At 37.1% G+C, this 21,057-nt stretch overlaps 1 protein-coding gene across 4 annotated transcripts in view; it reads right to left on the reverse strand.

Moving 5' to 3' along the window:
* The window catches only part of KLHDC3 (kelch domain containing 3), a 52,345-nt gene that overhangs the window by 26,238 nt on the left and 5,050 nt on the right, over positions 1-21,057 (reverse strand). For 3 of the 4 annotated variants that reach the window (XM_083357817.1, XM_083357818.1, XM_083357820.1), the window contains exons 2-7: positions 11,895-12,145; positions 10,452-10,628; positions 3,029-3,144; positions 1,773-1,844; positions 1,377-1,590; positions 1,035-1,121 (exon numbers count right to left, since the gene is read on the reverse strand). In XM_083357817.1, coding sequence (XP_083213943.1) covers positions 1,035-1,121; positions 1,377-1,590; positions 1,773-1,844; positions 3,029-3,144; positions 10,452-10,628; positions 11,895-12,048 — 820 coding nt within the window. In that variant the 5' untranslated portion in view covers positions 12,049-12,145. Of the gene's footprint in view, positions 1-1,034; positions 1,122-1,376; positions 1,591-1,772; positions 1,845-3,028; positions 3,145-10,451; positions 10,629-11,894; positions 12,146-16,761; positions 16,778-21,057 lie in introns of those variants that run through there. The other variant, XM_083357819.1, reaches the window with a different exon arrangement.

Here is a 21,057-nt window from a genome sequence, read left to right on the forward strand (position 1 = left end):
TTGTTTTGACAACCCTGCAGACAATACTAGCAATAAGCAATCTTGTTCACTGCACAATCTGTGTGCCACTGTAATGTATAATTGGGGTCTGCACATTTATATTGATCCAGTTTTAACACTCCCCAAATCCACAATTGTCATACACAATTTTCTCTTGTATATTTTTCTATGCATCCATCCCAATATAGTTTTTCTACATTTTTCTCAGACATGAAATTTTATAAGTAATTTTGAGTTAACTAGACTGAACTAGTAAGAACTATGAATCACATTTCCATCTGTGCAAATTCCATTTTAACAGATCACATCATTTAACAAAAAAAACCTTAACATTTTTAAACAGCCTTTCTGCACATTCAAAGAATCCTTAGGGCATACTGCATATGTTTGTTCCTAGTTACCATATTTCACTATAGTAGTGCAATGTGAACACTGTGGAATAAGACTCATATATGAATGATAAAACAGCTAATAATTTGAATTAGTCACTGACAGAATCTCTAGCTACATTTATATGCCCCCATTTATTTTATACAACATATACAGGTAGTCCTTGACGCATGACCATTTAACAATGATTCAAAGTAATGATGGTCTTAGGAAAAGTGGCTTATTAGCTGCACCTGCACCTATGACCAATGCACCATAGTCACAGTTACAAGATCGCAATTTGTGTGTTTGGCAACCATCTTGCATTTACAGCTGGTTGCAGAGGCCTGCAGTCATTGTGGTCGTAATTTGCAACATTTTTTGCTGACTTCTGACAAAAAACAACCATTGAGGAAGTTGGAGTTGATTAATGATTTATGTGTGATTTGTTTAACCACGTCATTTGCTTAATGACCACCATAAAAAATGTCGTAAAATTCCATTAGATTCAACTTACAATGACTTATGACAAAAATTCTGATACCAATTGTGTAGTAAGTCAAGCACTACCTGTAATCAGCTTAGTAAATCATTATAATTCTGATCATAAAAAAATCTAAAATCTCCTGCCAATCAAGTACCAATGAAAGGAGTGCGTTTAATACCTGGATCAAATTTCCAAAGATCATGGAAGTGTCTGTTCAGGCGTGCATTATAGCCACCAAATATATATAATTCTCCATTGTAGCCAACTGTAGAATCAGAGGAAAGACAGGTCAGAATAACTCCAAAAACAGGAGGGATAGACAGAAAGATAATCGATTATTTTTTTGTTCACTGTTCATTTCAATCAGTTGAGCTTTTGGCATTTCCCTCATAACAGATGCACTTTAATTATAGAAAGACAAAAAAATATAGACAGAAAAAATACAGAACAGTATATGACCTTCAGAAGACATTTGTTTGATATACCACTTAGACATATTCTATGAAGTGTTACAGCTTACATGCTGAGTGGCTTCGTCGGCCTTCAGGGAGAAGAGGAGTGGGAGGAGAATCCAGCCAAGAGTTTATGTCTGTGTCAAATACTTTGATTCGGTTACAGTAAATCTCATTGTTGGAATGGAATGGCCCAAAGCGATCTGCTCTTCCCCCAAACACATACATCTTTGTCCCAATTATTGTGGCTGAATGGAAATCTCTCCATCGAGCTGGTGTGCCCTGAAAAAAAGATTCCTGTTAGAGGAAGTCAAATGAAAGTTAACTTTTGGAATAAAAGAAGTGCAAGGGTGTGGGATCTGGGTATTCATAATCAAGTTGATTTTAACCTATAGCAGACAGAAGTTAAATTAGAAATAGGCTCACTTAATGAACAAAAATATATTCTTTGCATATATACCGACCTTAGTGCAGATCAAACTCCACTTCATGTTGCTACTGTCAAGTTTGTGGATGTCATTTGAAAAACAATCAGCCTACAAGAAAAAAGCAGTGATTAAACTACTTGACATGTCAAAACACAATTCCCAACTCAATCTAGGTTTCCTAAAGAGATATTGGTTACGTTGTTCCCAGACAAGAAAACTCTTGAATTTAATTCTTCAAGATTTCCCTGTGGAATTAGAATATATTCAGGGAACTATAAGAAGTGAGTAAAAAACAAAGCACCTGTTCAGATGTTTGATTATCCAAATCTCAAAATGAATACAGAATTACAAGCTGCTGGGCTTTATCATTGTTGTCTTCATAAAACTATCTCCACTCTACAGACATCAAAAGTAAGCAATGGATATTAAATCCATTGTCAGTAATATCCATAGTTCTTAATGCTTTCTTTAAATCAACTGCCATTTAAAATAATAAAGGTGAACCTAACTTGTTCCCAGCAATGCAAGTTTAATGGAACTCGCTAGGTTAGCTCCCCTCCCCACCAAAAAACCACAAGCCAAATATTCTGAAAGGAATCAGTACCAATCTTTAAAATATACAATTTGGCTGTCCTTGCCATGGATTTGGGGAATTTAGAATTACCACAAAATAAGACAAAGTATTTGGGCTTATAAATTAGTATCCTAAATTATTACTTTGTTTCAGCACTTTCCTTCAGAAGGCATCACAGCATTCTTCAGGTTAATTCTGCAGATTCATCGAAAATGGTTCTAACTTTAATGCTATTGCTAAACCTAGCTGTAACTATGATCCATCATACTGTCATTAGAAACACAAGAAAGGTCCAACAGATTATTTGATTCATATGGGTTTAATATAGGATACAGCCACGGGACCTAATAGGCTTTATTTAAAACATTCTGACCAATAAAGACAAAGATGCCTGAAATGTCACTAGACAAACCAATTATCTGTTATCCATTATTATTGTTATTCGTGGTTTTCAGTAGTAGGATCAGCTTGCAAGAGTATTAACAAGCAGATTTTAGCTCAAAGCCAAGATATGGATTATTTTATTCAGAGTTGCATGTTTTGAAATAAATCTTACTGTATTTATTGAGTCTTATTTCTTACTTCAATAGCAATTTAGCATTATTTTCAGACTGTGGCAATATTAGGCTATCACAAGCAACTTTAGCTGCCTTTACTTTTCACAGATTTATTGAAAGCAAGTAGAAATATAAATGGCACAAACTTAAGAACAACCTACCAGTTGCTCATATCCTCCAAAAATATACATGCTCTTTCCCAAGACACATGCTGAATGTCCATCCCTTGCTCCTGGAACCATTCCAGAAACTTTTGGAGTGAACCACTTGTGTGTGCCTAATACATAAAAATAAAAAAGCGGATATATATATATATATGAACTATATTTAGTGGTCACAGAATGGCATGCTCAAGAATGTGTGACAAAAGTTCATAACTCTTGAAAGTTAAATAATTAAAATATACAATCTTTTTCTGTACGTAAAGTCTGTATAAGGCATACCAAACAATATATGTGCCAAAGCTATACAATAGTTCATGAAAAATTCTCTAAACCCATTAGTTATGTGGCTTTATTATGTTATTATAGATTAATACTACAAACTATATCACAGAGAGGTTTGAATCCTTTTGGAAAGTGACTCAATTGAGATGATGTATTTTTCACCATCAATGAAAAGTATCCTGTGCATATAATTCTGAGAACATCAGCAATGAAAAGTGTGTAAATTTTAAGGCAACACCTGTCCTGAAAAGTCCCATTTCCCTCACCCAAAAGCAGAGATAATCCTTGGAGACACAGGAAATTCCTTGAGCATAGTTGGCAGTCAGTTTTTACTCTTGGTCCAGAAAGCAGCGACTGTCGTATAAAAACTCTGCCCCACAAGGATCTCTCTAACTTGGCTTTCAACCATAACCATTCAACCAGACTAACTAGACTTGGCCTCCAGCCCAATGTAAGTTCATAATGGGAAGTGAAATCTTGTTCTATGTGAGTATATGCAGGTAGTCTACAACTTACAACCATTCGTTTAGTGACTCTTCAAAGTTGCAATGGCACTGGAAAAATGACTTACAACTGCCACAATGATGCCTTTTCACAAGGCAACTGGACTTTCTTGTTTTTTCTTTGAAGACGTTTCGCTTCTCATACAAGAAGCTTCTTCAGCTCTGACTGGCTGGTGGAGGAATGGAAGGATTTATACTCCTTGCAGGCAACTGGTCATTTGCATTCTTTTAGAGTCATTGATGCCACCTGGAGGTTTATCTGTGTCATCAGGGTCACCTGAGTAGTGCAAATGGGTGTGGAACCTTCTTGAAACTGTTGAACTGTTGAAAGGATTATGTTGTAGACTGAAGATAGATGATGTCGTACCATCCCCCTCTCTTGAGAGAGGGCTGTTCAACTTTTATATAGATGGCCTCTTGACCCCTCTCTCAAACTGGCAGCCGTCTCTGTCCAAAATATGAACTTTGCTGTCTTCCAAAAAGTGGCCTTTGTTTTTAAATGCAGATGGACTGCTGAATCTTGTCCTCATGGATCTGTTCTATGTTGTGTCATGCGTTTATGAAGTGGTTGTTTTGTTTCCCCAATGTACAGGTCTGCATATGGCTCACTGCATTGTACTGCCTATACCATGTAGGTTAGTTTTTGTCTCAGTGTTTTATCCTTGGGGTGGACAAGCTTCTGCCTTAGTGTATTCATGGGCTTGAAGTGTGCACCTATGTTGTGTTGGTTGAAGATTCTCCTGAGCTTTTCTGATATTCCTGCAATGTATGGAATGACTATGAAGCTTGTCCACCCCAAGAATAAAACACCCAGACAAAACTGAGCAATATGGTATATGCAGTACAATGCAGTGAGCCATGTGCAGATCTATGCATTGCAGAAACAAAACAACCACTTCACAAATGCATGTCTTAACACAGGAGAACAAATCCATCAGGACAAGATTCAGCAGTCCATCTGCATTTAAAAGACAAAGGCTACTTTTTCAAAGACAACAAAATCCACATTTTGGACAGAGAGGACCGCTGGTTTGAGAGGGGTCAAAGAGGCGATGTGTGTCAAAATTGAACAGCCCTCTCTCAACAGAGGGGAATGGGTACGACATCATCTATCTTCAGTCTACAACACAATCCTTTCAACAGTTTCAAGAAGGCTCCACACCCATTTGCACTACTCGGGTGACCCTCACAACACAGATAAACCTCCAGGTGGCATCAATGACTCTCTAAAAGAATGCAAATTACCAGCTACCTGAAAGGAGTATAAATTCTTTCATTCCCCCACTATCCAATCAGAGCTGAAGAAGCTTCTTGGATGAGAAGCGAAAAGTCTTCAAAGAAAAAACAAGAAAGTCCAGTTGCCTCGTGAAAAAACATCTTTGGGATAACTACGACCTGGATGACTGAGAATCTCCATAGACAACTGGTCCTTGCATTTACAATAAACCCAGCATCCTGATCAAAATTTGGTTGCATGTATTCACAATGATCGCAGCATCTCGGAGTCATGTGATTATCATCTGCAGCTATTTTCTAACATGCAAAGTCAATGAGGAAAGCCAGATTTGATTAATGACTGCATGACTGATTTAACCACTGCAATGATTCGCTTAACAACCGTGACAAAAAAGTAATAAAATTGGGAACAATTCCCTTAACCATCGCCTTGCTTAGTAACAGAAACTCTGATCCCAATTGTTGTCATACGTTGAGAACTACCTATACCATATTTAGATTTCTAAATTCAGTTGAGTATTATCCCTAAGGACCTTTACCAAGTGCAGCAGATGAAATTAGAGCTGTGACATCTAATCTAGATAGCATTTGTAAGCCAGCAAAGGACAGTGCCCTGGATAATAGGCTCAGGGCTTTGTCTAGCCTGAAATGACTCATATAGGATTTTTTTTTCTTTTCCCTCAAGAAGAGTAGGCTTAGAACATTTGCTTTCCAGGGATGATAGGAAATGGTACAAGGCTGCCTAGGATTTTGAACTGTGACAGTTGCTATGTTGCTTTGCAATATTCCTTGTGAACATTATCTCAGGTCTAATGTAATATATAGTGAAACTATTTCTGCTGTTTACAAAAAACATAGAAGAGAAATATTAGCACTCTCAGTATTACTTTTATTTATTAAATTTGTTATGTGAGCCCTTTACAGTAAATTCAACACCACAGTCATTTGCAAAAGAGCTACCCACAAATGTTCTAATTGAATTCTTTTCATTTTAATACATTGTTTATTAAGTTTCCTTATAAAATAATATCAGAAAAATTAAAAAGTGAGAAAAATGAGAAAAATGCAAAAAGGTGGGGGGAAGGGATGACTTCTGGCTTTCTTTAGTGCAATAGAATGCAAACAAAGAAACAAACAAACAAACTCAATCTTTTGCTTTATATTTCACAGCATTTCAGGCCATTGCTGGAATTATAAAATTACAAAGCCACCCAGAGTCACCTTGTAGGGGAAATGAGTGGCATAAAAATAATAGATAAAAATAAATAAAAAATAAAAAATAATTCTAATTATCAAAATGTAAAATCAAAGTGTCTTTTTTAGTTTTAAGAAGAAAGTCCAGAAATGATTTCCAAGTAGAAACAAAACTAGACATATTCTTTTCTTTAAAACAATTTTGCCACCAACGCTAATTCCATCACCTTTATCATCCACTCTTGCATAGACAGAACTCATGTTTCTTCCCAGTTTTCTAACTGAGTTCTACTTATATTTATTTCTCCATGTTTCCCTCTTCCATATTAGACAATGTACCCAACTACTAAGATCAACTTAGTACATACAGTATTTTCTTGTTTGTTACAATTTGCTCAGATAATTTGTTTAACCTTACTTCTTTGGGAGAGTATTTTTTATACTTTGGATTTTTCTGAACTTTTATGTTATTTGAGCTTCATTTAAGTTTTATTGATACAAGAGTAGTGCAAGTGAAAAAAAATAGCCCCAAAGTTTGATGCTTGTTTTATTTATTTCATAAAGTCATCCAATCTGACTGTGAAAAAAATGCACTCCCTTAGATTCAGTAACTTACTGCACCACTTTTAGCAGCAAAAACTGCAATCAAATGTTCCTTACACTTGATTATTAGGCTCTCACTTCACTATGCAGGAATTTTGTCTCATTCCTCTGTGACAAACTTCTTTAACTTAGTAACATTTGAATTTTCAGCATGAACTGCTCCTTTCAGATCCTGTGATAATAGTTCTATAAATTAAATCTGGAATTCGGCCTCACCATTCCAAAATATTCATCTTATTTATCTTTATCTGTTCTGTACTTACTTGTATGTTTGGGATCACTGTCTTGTTGCATGACCCATTTGAATTTCAGATTCATCTAAATAATGACTGTTTTCCTATAAAATTTTCTAAATATAAAGCATCATTTGTGCTCCTGCCAATAATGAAAAATTGACTATCTCCTGAGGCAGCCAAATATCCCCAAACCATTACATGATTACCCATTGGTATATGTTTTTATTAGGAATTCAGTATTTGGGTTCTATCAGGCAAAACAATACCTATGTGCCCCCAAAAGTTCCACTTTTAATTCATCTATGCATACAACATTTTTATAGAAATCTGAAGAATCATTTCAATTCTTTTTTGCAAGCTTGAGATGAACATAAATGTTCCTCTTAAGGCTATGGCTTTTACCTTCCTGTTCTCTTATGAATCCCATTTTGACCCAGTGCTTTTTTGATAATGGAGTTGTGTCTGCTAACTCTAATCAAGGCAAGAGGGTAACTTTCATAGGAAAGCACTCTTGGATAAATGCATTCATAACTGTCCTCAATGCTTTCTGTTTTCTGAACTAATGAGATTGCTGAACTTTAGAAATAGATTTTTAATTTTGTCATATTATTTGCATCATGATTTATAGAAGTCTTCAGAAATTTCTTCATAATCTCTGTGGTGAGAACTCTATTGTTCTGGTAAGCCAAAGTCTGTCATACTTAGAGCAGCCCTGGTTCTAAAACAGCCCTTGTTATTTAATGAAGAACTTACATAACTGTCTCTAATAAACCCTTTAAGCAAGATCTTTGGATCATTTCCCACAATAAATAAATGAACAAGTATGTTTTGACTCATTTGTTTAATTAGGTTAACTTTATCTAGCTGTAAGACTAGATAAAGATAACAGAACAAAACAAAACATATTTTACCGTAAGTCATTTATACAGAGATATTGAAAATTCAAAAGGGTTCACCAACTTTTAAGCACTACTGTATATTTACAAATTTTATTTGCTCGTTTTGTTTATCCTCTTCCTGATACTGGAGGAGTCACACCTTGATATATACAAAGAATGTATTAGTTACTGCATTATGTGCATTTCCTCCACAACTCATAGTACTCCATTTGTACCTAGTGTACTTGAGGCTGTTTTCACAGAAAGATCTGCTCGTTAGAGCTTCTACAAAGAGGCAGTTAACATTTTGGAGGCATAGAATTCTACTGTGTCAAGATAAAGAGACTACTACAGGGAGTGCAGAATTATTAGGCAAGTTGTATTTTTGAGGATTAATTTTATTATTGAACAACAACCATGTTCTCAATGAACCCAAAAAACTCATTAATATCAAAGCTGAATATTTTTGGAAGTAGTTTTTAGTTTGTTTTTAGTTATAGCTATTTTAGGGGGATATCTGTGTGTGCAGGTGACTATTACTGTGCATAATTATTAGGCAACTTAACAAAAAACAAATATATACCCATTTCAATTATTTATTTTTACCAGTGAAACCAATATAACATCTCAACATTCACAAATATACATTTCTGACATTCAAAAACATAACAAAAACAAATCAGTGACCAATATAGCCACCTTTCTTTGCAAGGACACTCAAAAGCCTGCCATCCATGGATTCTGTCAGTGTTTTGATCTGTTCACCATCAACATTGCGTGCAGCAGCAACCACAGCCTCCCAGACACTGTTCAGAGAGGTGTACTGTTTTCCCTCCTTGTAAATCTCACATTTGATGATGGACCACAGGTTCTCAATGGGGTTCAGATCAGGTGAACAAGGAGGCCATGTCATTAGATTTCCTTCTTTTATACCCTTTCTTGCCAGCCACGCTGTGGAGTACTTGGACGCGTGTGATGGAGCATTGTCCTGCATGAAAATCATGTTTTTCCTGAAGGATGCAGACTTCTTCCTGTACCACTGCTTGAAGAAGGTGTCTTCCAGAAACTGGCAGTAGGACTGGGAGTTGAGCTTGACTCCATCCTCAACCCGAAAAGGCCCCACAAGCTCATCTTTGATGATACCAGCCCAAACCAGTACTCCACCTCCACCTTGCTGGCGTCTGAGTCGGACTGGAGCTCTCTGCCCTTTACCAATCCAGCCACGGGCCCATCCATCTGGCCCATCAAGACTCACTCTCATTTCATCAGTCCATAAAACCTTAGAAAAATCAGTCTTGAGATATTTCTTGGCCCAGTCTTGACGTTTCAGCTTGTGTGTCTTGTTCAGTGGTGGTCGTCTTTCAGCCTTTCTTACCTTGGCCATGTCTCTGAGTATTGCACACCTTGTGCTTTTGGGCACTCCAGTGATGTTGCAGCTCTGAAATATGGCCAAACTGGTGGCAAGTGGCATCTTGGCAGCTGCACGCTTGACTTTTCTCAGTTCATGGGCAGTTATTTTGCGCCTTGGTTTCTCCACACGCTTCTTGCGACCCTGTTGACTATTTTGAATGAAACGCTTGATTGTTCGATGATCACGCTTCAGAAGCTTTGCAATTTTAAGAGTGCTGCATCCCTCTGCAAGATATCTCACTATTTTTGACTTTTCTGAGCCTGTCAAGTCCTTCTTTTGACCCATTTTGCCAAAGGAAAGGAAGTTGCCTAATAATTATGCACACCTGATACAGGGTGTTGATGTCATTAGACCACACCCCTTCTCATTACAGAGATGCACATCACCTAATATGCTTAATTGGTAGTAGGCTTTCGAGCCTATACAGCTTGGAGTAAGACAACATGCATAAAGAGGATGATGTGGTCAAAATACTCATTTGCCTAATAATTCTGCACTCCCTGTATGCAGAACAGAGAAACACAGAGAACACTGGTTTCAAATGAGTTTCAGCATAGTTTCAATCTCATTAATTTATAATCATTATTACTATTAGCCTCACTATCAATGAAGCTGGTTATAACTTAGAAGAAGTAATTTCAGTAAAGATAAGAATAATGTTAATTACTTGCTTCAATATATTAATGAAGCTGATTTTACAGTAAGAACAGAAATGAAATAGAATGGAAAGCAACTACATTAATATTTCCTAAATGCTTAATTTGGAAATAGTAAATATAGTATTTATCATTATCAGGCAATACATTGACATAATTTGGGTATATAATTTAGGAGTGTTTACATGTAAAAATATAAATATTGAAAAGTACATAATTGAAGTTTAAAAGCATAATAGATGTAATTATTAACAATAACTGTTCATTTATAGCTAGCACACTTGGCTTACTCAGTTTGATAGCTGCCACTGCTATGTGCCATCATTACTCCATCAAAATCATATCAATAAGTTGCACTCCCTGCCCATTCTTTATAAGCATGTGATAGTGAAAGTTATGGAAGCAGGATAACACCACTTACTGACATCAAAGGCATATAATACATTGCAGGCTCCCTCAGTATCATTACGGCCTCCCCAGATGTAGATTGTGTCATCAATCAGCACCGCAGAATGCCCATATCTCATGTAAGGAACCTCTCTCACATGGTCCCTGCTGTTTGTCCACACTGGTGGTAGTTTGGTCCAGCGCAGAGAAACTATCAGAAAAAAGGTCAGAAAATTAAATAAATCAATCGATCAAAAACAAAAATCACAATTAAGATTAAAAAAGGAGAAACATGTAACATTTTAAAGTATAAAAGAAAAATTGGAGGGGATATTATAGTGTACAGTACTGTACAAAGTTCAGTACTGAGCTGTAATCCATGATATGAAACCAGATTCATCAGATAGTAACAACTTACTATAATTGTACTATATATATATGTGTGTGTGTATGTGTGTGTGTGTATAAAACTATAATTATAGTATAATCGTACTATAATAGCACAAGTCAGAATGACCAGACTGGCTAGTGGAAAAGGTTGATAAAAATTCCTGGTGACCACCTATGTAGAGAGAGCAATACAAAACAGCACACTCCATCATTTCAATTTAGGGTTAGAATTAGGGTAGATTAAATTACCATCCTTAGTTGTACCCACACTATATGTAGCATTTTCTGTGGTATCAGTCAGTTTTCACACATTTTAGGCAGCAGTTGTACCATAGACAAACTGACTATTCTGTAGAAACTAATCTTGGACTATTTTATCAGTACTAATGTACTGTTGCTAGGATTCTACCAACTATTTTATCTGTTAATGGTTTTATCCACTGTGCTCTATGATTGTTGATTTTAATGTATTTTAATGATGTAAGCCAGCCAGAGTTGCTGCACATGAGATGACAGCAAATACATTTCATAAATAAATAAACTAGAAGGTATATGCAGAGTACTGGCACTCTCAGGATTATATTGATAATGGGAAACTCTATAGGATTCTCTTATAAAGTTATCTAAGATTTCTTACTAAATAAATAATAAGGAAAGCTTTGACTTTCTTGAGATAAAAGCTGATGTATTACACAGTTCATAATTGACAAGTAAACAACAAGTAAATTGATAATATTAAAAATCAATAAATGGTCTCCTGCAATATACTAATAACCTGGCATCTCCATTTTCCTCCAAAACATGGTATTGTTTCACATATGCTCTGTTGAAACCGATGAAATTTTTTTTGTCAAATAAATAATTTTACTAAAAAGGAATAATGTAACTTTTAATACAAAAAATTCCTTTGCCTCTTCCCCATAACTGAATATTTTTAAATTTTCAGTACTGTCATCTGTTTGATGGCAGACATATTAAACTAATATTAATTAGTGTTCAATAAACATAAACTTATGTATTTGATTTTTCAAAAAAATAAAAGATAATTAAGTCTTATTTTTCTAAACCTGAACATTCATCAACATACCTGCATTAAATACATGAACATCAATCTGTCGTAGAGTCTCATAATCTTCACCAGAACAGTATCCACCAAAAGAGTAGACTTTATGTCCAACAGCCACAGCAGCGTGGTTTACTCTTCGAGGCCCACCTTCTAAATGAACTGTCCACCGTAACATTCCCTTTTGTGAGTTTTCAATCCTTCCAAGCTATCGGTGGGGGCATTAGATTCTAGTGCCAATAAGGCTAATCATATTAGTTCATAGCCACAGAAATCTGCAGATAAAAACCCCCAGAATGTTTAAAATTCAGTCTGAATACAGTTGTCACACAAGGTAAGGTTTTAAACAATTGCTTTAAACATAATGTGTTTCTTTCCTTAGTACTGGGGTCAATTAAAAACAATTTACACTCCAAGGTGGAAGCATATGCCACAAACTATAATGACACCAAAATGACAGCATATACCATAATCACACATGATTATAAGATAATCTCTATTGTTACGTGCACATACATATGCTATATATAAAAATGAGTCTTGAGAGTTAACAATGTGGCACAAAGCTATTACAGAATCTCTTTGTTCTGCTTCAAATACTGCGAAGCCTCCTCCCAGAAGGCAACGAAGAAAACCGGTCATGGAGAGGATGTGTAGCATCCCTGACAATACTGCAGACCCTGGCCAGGCATCACTTATATGCCATGCCTTGAATAGAAGGAAGTGAACTTCCAATAATCTTTTATGCCATCCTCACCATTCTCTACACAGCCTTCCTGTCCAAAACACTAATACTTCCAAGCTATACAGTAATACAATATGACAGGGTGCTTTCAACCGTCCTTGTATAGAAAGTGGTAAGGATAGAGGAATGAAGATGTGCTCTTCTCAAACAACAGAAGAAAATGCAGGTGCTACTGTGCCCACTTCACCAGTGTCTCACTAGTGAGGAACCAAGCTAACCTGCTCATCAGCTGCACACCCAGAAACTTGACACTACTACCTCCCTCCACAATTGAATCATTAATATACAGAGATGTATGGCTGTGCCTGCCTTTTCTGAAATTGGTAATATCTTTTGTTTTTCCTACATTTAAACCAGGCTGTTTTTATTACACCAGTTCATCAATCCCTCTATCTCCTCCTGGTAATCACCCTCATTATCATCCTGTGTAAAGCTGAAGACTGTTGTATCATCTGCATACTTCACAATATGGTTGGTAGCAAAACTTGCACATGGGTCAGCAGGGTGACCAACAGTGGACTTAAGACAAAGCCCTGAGGAGAACCTGTGCTCAAAAACATGGTGTTAGAAATATTAGTTCCAACTCGCACATACCGGGGCCTATCAATGAGAAAATCAAGAATCCAGTTGCAGAAAGGAGTACTGAAGCCTAAAAGGCCCAGTTTATCTACTGAATGCTGAGGAATGATTGTATTAAATGCCGAACTAAAGTCAACAAACAGCATTTGCACATGAGTATTTCTTTCCTCTACTGTAAGTGTGCCAAGCTCACATGGAGAACAGAGGAAATAGCATCCTCTGTGGAACAATTTGGATGATAAGCAAACTGAAGTGAGTCAAATGCTGGAGGAAGACTGGATACAATAAAGTCCTTTTTCAGCCTTTCAAAACAGTTCATAATGATGGCTGTAAGTGCAACCGGACAATAATCATTAAGAACTGTGATTATGTACATACATCAAGATGCATGTGTCACCCTTTGCCTGTTCTTCCCTGACACCATGCTAGCAGGCTAATTGACATGGGAAAAAATGTTGTTTTCAACTTGATGGCACATAATCTATTGATGGCTAACATATCAAAGTGCCAAGCCTCCAGGAATTTCCTACTGTTTTTAGATTTAGCTTGGTCTAGGACAGGCATGTCAAACTCGCGGTGTCACGTGACTTCGCATGACGTATCTCAACTTTTTCCCCATTGCTGGCAATGGGATGGGCGTGGTTTCAGTATGATGCATCTGGCCCACAGGCTGGCAGTTTGACATGCCTGGAATAGGATGTTCAAAGTTTCCCAGTTGAAATTTTGTTTGAGTCTGTCCATGTGTCTAAGTAGTTTTTATCATGTTTTCTGACTATAGTTGATGTTCATGGATGCCCTCTGCTAGTCTTATGCCTGCCCATCCTACCTAGTGGCTGTTTGATTCCTGGTTTTTTCTTCTTGAGTTACTGGGTCTTCTAGTTTATTTAAGAAGTTTTGGAGGGTTTTAGTTGATTTGTTACTATGGTGATACTGTGTGATTGCAGTAGTCTGTTGGTTACTTCTGAGATGTTTTGATGTGTGGTAGTGATATTCTATTTATAGCTTGGGTTGGGTTGTAATGGGTTGAGTGGTCACACGTGTTTTGATAAAGTTGTACAGGTATGTGCAGATGTAAAGCTATATAAACCATAGGGTCATACAGTGGGACAAAAAAGTATTTAGTCAGCCACCAATTGTGCAAGTTCTCCCACTTAAAAAGATGAGAGAGGCCTGTAATTTTCATCATAGGTATACCTCAACTATGAGAGACAAAATGGGGGGAAAGAATCCAGGAAATCACATTGTAGGATTTCTAACAAATTTATTTGCAAATTATGGTGGAAAATAAATATTTGGTCAATAACAAAAGTTCATCTCAATACTTTGTTATATACCCTTTGTTGGCAATGACAGAGGTCAAACGTTTTCTGTAAGTCTTCACAAGGTTTGCACACACTGTTGCTGGTATTTTGGCCCATTCCTCCATGCAGATCTTCTCTAGAGCAGTGATGTTTTGGAGCTGTCGCTGGGCAACACAGACTTTCAACTCCCTCCAAAGGTTTTCTATGGGGTTGAGATCTGGAGACTGGCTAGGCCACTCCAGGACCTTGAAATTCTTCTTACGAAGCCACTCCTTCGTTGCCCAGGCAGTGTGTTTGGGATCATTGTCATGCTGAAAGACCCAGCCACGTTTCATCGTCAATGCCCTTGCTGATGGAAGGAGGTTTTCACTCAAAATCTCACGATACATGGCCCCATTCATTCTTTCCTTTACACGGATCAGTCGTCCTGGTCCCTTTACAGAAAAACAGCCCCAAAGCATGATGTTTCCACCCCCATGCTTCACAGTAGGTATGGTGTTCTTTGGATGCAACTCAGCATTCTTTCTCCTCCAAACACAACGAGTTTACCAAAAAGTTCTACTTTGGTTTCATCTGACCATATGACATTCTCCCAATCCTGTTCTGGATCATCCAAATGCTCTCTAGCAAACTTCAGACGGCCCCGGACATGTACTGGCTTAAGCAGGGGGACACATCTGGCACTGCAGGATTTGAGTCCCTGGCGGCGTAGTGTGTTACTGATGGTAGCCTTTGTTACTTTGGTCCCAGCTCTCTGCAGGTCATTCACTATGTCCCCCCGTGTGGTTCTGGGATTTTTGCTCACCGTTCTTGTGATCATTTTGACCCCACAGGGTGAGATCTTGCGTGGAGCCCCAGAACGAGGGAGATTATCAGTGGTCTTGTATGTCTTTCATTTTCTAATAATTGCTCCCACAGTTGATTTCTTCACACCAAGCTGCTTGCCTATTGCAAATTCAGTCTTCCCAGCATGGTGCAGGTCTACAATTTTGTTTCTGGTGTCGTTCGACAGCTCTTTGGTCTTGGCCATAGTGGAGTTTGGAGTGTGACTGTTTGAGGTTGTGGACTGGTGTCTTTTATACTGATAACAAGTTCAACCAGGTGCCATTCATACAGGTAACAAGTGGAGGACAGAGGAGCCTCTTAAAGAAGAAGTTACAGGTCTGTGAGAGCCAGAAATCTTGCTTGTTTGTAGGTGACCAAATACTTATTTTACCGAGGAATGTACGAATTAATTCATTAGAAATCCTACAATGTGATTTCCTGGATTCTTTCCCCCCGTTTTGTCTCTCATAGTTGAGGTATACCTATGATGAAAATTACAGGCCTCTCTCATCTTTTTAAGTGGGAGAACTTGCACAACTGGTGGCTGACTAAATACTTTTTTTGTCCCACTGTAGATGTCATTCCCAAGCTTGTTCAGCGTCTCCTGATCAAAACTGGAAATTAGCAGGAAATGTACACTTATCATAATATCTGTATTGCCCCAATATTATAAATTATTTGGAATGCTGACAATTTAAGTTAATTATTTAGTCCACCTGAGAACATAAATGTTAATTATGCTCAATTACATGTTCAATTGAGAGAAAGTGATGTTACAAATAAATCAGTTTTGGTTACATAGTAAGTTTGAAAAATTAATTCTATTTAAGATTGAGTATGAAGTTTCCAAAACTGCTTTCAGCTATACCCATCATAATCCCACACCAAAAAAGAATTTGGTTGTTGCAACATTTAGAAATGTTACTCAAACCTGAAGTGCTCAGCATATTTCTCAGGTCATACAGTAGCAACAATATTCTTGATGCTTTAAAAAATACAAGATGGTAGGAACTTTTTTCAATGACCTTAAAATCTTAATTTTGTATATAGGAATATAGACACTAAAAGTTGTAACCAACCCCCCCCCAGTTCTACAAAATAAATAAAACCAAACAAAATGAACTTGGTATTATTACATTTTATAATTGATTTTTCAACTCCAGGAAGATACAGAAGAAATCAAAATAAAAGTAATACATAGTAAAAGTACAAATATGTAACTTAATTTAAACAGTCTGGCTTCTTCTGGCATAATTTAAACAATCTGGCAAGTTCTAAGCATGTAAATTTTCAGTTCTAGCATTTAATATTAACTCAGTTATATTTTAGACCAACGGGGATAAACAATTTTGATATTATTAATAATTTGCAGCAGTAACAAACCTCTCCTTTAAAATACCTTAATCTCTCAATTATGTTCAGTGATATATAAATTCCCTACCATGCTGTTGCCTTAGTTGTTCCAGATATAAAATGTGAAAGGTTGTGGTTTTACCACATGGTTAGAGTATTAAAAATAGCTCCAGACAGGTTGAAACAGTCCATGCTGACTGTTCTATTTTAGGCACAATCCACTATTACATTCATAAGTATAACTATCTGATCCCTTTTTTTGCACTCCTGACTCCTGATTTATTTTCTGGCTAATTATTTCAAGAGAGCAGGATAGAAGCCAGTATCTACAGAAGCCTAGTTAGTGACAATCTGCGATGAGGTTCAGTTCTAACAATTCTAGAAGGATAGCTAGCTAGCATAAGTCACTTATAAAGCAAGGAAGAAAATTTGTGAACGTCTAGAAGACTCCTGAGAAACAACAAACAAGGGCTTACTTTTATGCTATCGCTCTTATAAAATCAGAGCAGTCTTCCTGGGGTAGGCTATAGGCAGATCTAATCCAGCACTGTGACACACAATAGTCAAGTATCCATTTAAGGCATATTACTGATTCAAGAGACATTAAATAATTTTCACTTATTAGCTTACACTGATACTGTAGTTTGCAGAATTGCTAACAATAAATTCTAGACTTTTATTTATTAGTAGAAAGTTTTTTCTTCTTCTCTCACCTGTAGTATAACCAGCGATGGCAAAGCTATGACACATATATCAAAGGTGACATGCCATGTTTTGGATGACACAGCAGCATTAGTCAACACTTGACAAAAGTATGCCCCATTCACTGTGGAGGCCACGTGAGAATGGGGTGTGTTCTCGTGCAACCTCCAGAGGTTGCACAAGTGGGTTGTGCTCTCACAGTCCCTCCAAACCCTCTGAAAATTGTGCAAGAATTAAGCATGCTTTTGCCTGGTTTTTGGAAGCTGCAAAGGCTGCAGAAGAGCATTCTCTGAAACCACTTCAGGAATGAAGGCCTCATGTGACCCAGAGTTAAGCCGGTTAAAAGAAAGGGAACACTGCCTGAAGGTAAGTGATGCAGAGCAGATCCTGGGGATTACACATGATTGGACTGTATTTTTTAAAAAAATAAAATAAATGAATTTATAAATGTTTCGCTTTTGTTCAGGGGGAGGGGGTTACATGTCAGCAGAATCAAGTTAGGCATTTTCTGAACTTTTGACATGCTGAACCCAATTTGCCAACACTGGCCTATGCCGTGTATGATTTTACATATCTCACATTCTGTTATTCCCAGCTAAAAGCTCCAACTACTGTAATATACTTCATAAGAAGCTACTCCAAACCACTAATCGCAAAGGTTGCTTTCTTGTTTTATTTTTATTCTACAATATCCTTTTTAGTGCAGTAACTACAAATGAAGACAGCATAGGCTCACCACATATTTGAATTAGAGTACTATATCACAGTTCTAAGAATGGGATGCTTCTTTATTTCCATTAAGTTTTAAGATGGCTTATGAAAATCATTTACATGTTGTCAAATCTACTATGGAAGGACAATTATTGCAGTATTTTAGCATATCCATATAGAACAAACCAAACGATTTGTTACCTCATTTGTAGTTTTCTCAGAGATAATGTTCCAAAGAAAAATGTGAGGGTAATTGGGAGTAGAAGGCTTCTGGGAATTTTTGTGGTATTGTTTTGGGTCTTTATAGAAGGAGTTAGATGATTTTCAAGTAGGACTAAAAGTAGTTTGCTTTCTTGAGGCCTTCTAGTTCCATTCTCAGAGTTTAAAATCCAAACAACAAAATAAAGCTTCTCTTTCAGTTAAATCATGGTCTGCAGAAGGCCTCCTTGCAAACTTCTAAGTATTGTGTGGTTGCAGTATAGTCTCTGATCCCTCAATAGTTTTTCACTCTTGAATATACTAATTAAGCTAATTCCTTGTATAAAACACTATTTCTCGTTTCCACACTGGAAATGCATCTGAAAGTTTGCACAACCTGACTTGTGACTGTTTGGCTATTGTATCCCCATTCATATTGTAAAGTGAAACCAGTGCATCACAAAGTTGTCAATGTAAAGTCTTCACTTCCCCCCAAATACTGCCAATATTGCATTCAGAATAAGATCTAAGATCAGCTGCTGTCATGTGGCCTCTCTACAATTATTGATGTTCTATCCTTGCAAGTACCTTTAATTTCCTTTTGCCACTGGTTGAAAAGTGACAGATTTTATGACAACAGATCACAGGTCTTTTAATCCTCTTTTCTGATTCAGTGTCTCCCTTTAGTGAAATATCATTAAAATGGCATATCACAAAAAACAAAAACTGTCAAAACCTAATAAGAATGCCAGATGCAGAAAGGCAAACAAAAGGAAAGTTCACACACCACAAGTTATATAAGCTGAGTTAACAACAAAAGGTATACAGCAAGCTATGCTCACAGGCTGCCTTCACCAAATCTATCTAGCCACTTCTTATCTCATAAAGTTATTCTAGCTTCCGATGAGAAGAGAGAATCAGTTTGATGTACTAGTTAAGGTACTAGTCTAGAAACCAAGTGAATTCTAAGCCTCAGGCATGAAAGCTGGTTGGGTGACTTTGGGTCAGTTAGTCTCTCTGATCCTAACCAACCTGACAGGGTTATTTTTACGAGGAAAATAATAAGCAGGATTTTTTTAGAGGTTTGCCATTGTGAAACAACCAAATATGTTTTAAAGAGAGGATAAAAATATAATACTAATAACTGCCAGTCAAATACTTATTCTCCTTAAACAACACTAATATATGCAATGGAACTATGGGTTTTATCCCTTTTTGGCCTCTTTATCTATTTGTTATGTGGTCATTCTGTCATCAGCAGTAAGTGAATGCTCTAGAACAGTTTTTTAAACTGTGTGGACTTCAATTTTCAGCATTCCCCAACCAGTCAATGGAAGTTGAAATCCATCTTAAATCTTAAATTTCCCAAGTTTGAAGAATATTGCTCAAAAACTTCCTAGGAATTTTCAAAGCTATCAGAACATCAAGTTTTAATTACAGCAATCTATTGTATATTAGGCTGCTCTAAAAAATTACAGAAAAACTTCAATTGGTTCTCATATAATAGTCACATAACTTGTTAGAATTAGCTGCTACCAATATCCTTTTAATAGGATGAAAATATCGTCATTGGCTTTCAGCTATTGTGTCATGATAGTAGAGTATGCTAACAGGTCGTCCTGACTTAACTAATGAAATTGGGACTGGCAACTTCGTAGCTAAGCGATGCAGTCATTAACTGAAATATCACAAGACTGAAACAGACTTATGTCAGTTCTGCTGTGGTGATGAAGTACAACACCATGTGACCACAACTTACAAATTACTGCTGATTTCTCAACTGATTTTGCTTGTTGAAAGCTAGCTGTGAAGCTTGCAAAGTGGTGATCGTGTGACCACAGGATACTGTGACTGTTGCAAGTTTGAGGAACAACTGCAAAGCTATGTTTTCAGTGCCATTGTAGGTTCAAATGGTCACTAAATACAGCAGTTGTTAAGCAAGCACTATGTGATGAAAAGTAGTAAAGAGGTGGATCCCCAGGAGGGAAGGGGTGCACTCCAGTAACAGCAACTCAGCCCAGAAATGTGTGAGAGAAAGAGACTGAAAACAGCCTCCCTGTAATAGTTCAGAGAGTATATTGTAGTTGCAGGTAACAGAGTCTTCAGTCTGACTAGTTTTTATCTATAAGTATGAAACAGTAAAGAATTCAGCTTGGAAGTACTGCCAAGTGACATTCTGGAGCCTGATTTAATTTATATATATTTAATTTATTCAATGAGAATATCAAGTTTATATCAGAAAATCTCAAATTATATAATTATAATTATATTATTATTCCATATACAGTGCTGTCCCCTTATAGATTTTAAATAGATTTAAATATATTTATATATTCATATATTAAGCTTACATATCATCCAGCTGCTTAATTAAAAACAAGACAGATATATACACATTTTCCTAAAAATTTTCAATAAAATGAAATAATAAACAAGTTAGAAACTCTACATTACGGATCCTCAACCCCTGCACCATGGACCAGCACCAGGCTGCGGCATGCCAGAAATCAGTCCGCAGAAACAAGCGAAGCCCCCATCTGCCGGATGCAGGTAGAACATGTTCCATCTCTTTCTATGGGGGGTGAGCTCTTACCCCCCGTGGATAGGGCTCGCAACTTGGGAGTCCTCCTAGATTCACGGCTTACCCTAGAAGATCATGTGGTGGCCGTGACTAGGGGGGCTTTTGCCCAGGTTCGCCTGGTGCGCCAGTTGCGGCCCTATCTGGACCGGGATGCCCTGTGCACGGTCACTCATGCGCTCGTGGCCTCTCGCC

Source organism: Vipera ursinii (assembly GCF_947247035.1).
Source record: "Vipera ursinii genome assembly, chromosome: 1".
Taxonomy (NCBI): domain Eukaryota; kingdom Metazoa; phylum Chordata; class Lepidosauria; order Squamata; family Viperidae; genus Vipera; species Vipera ursinii.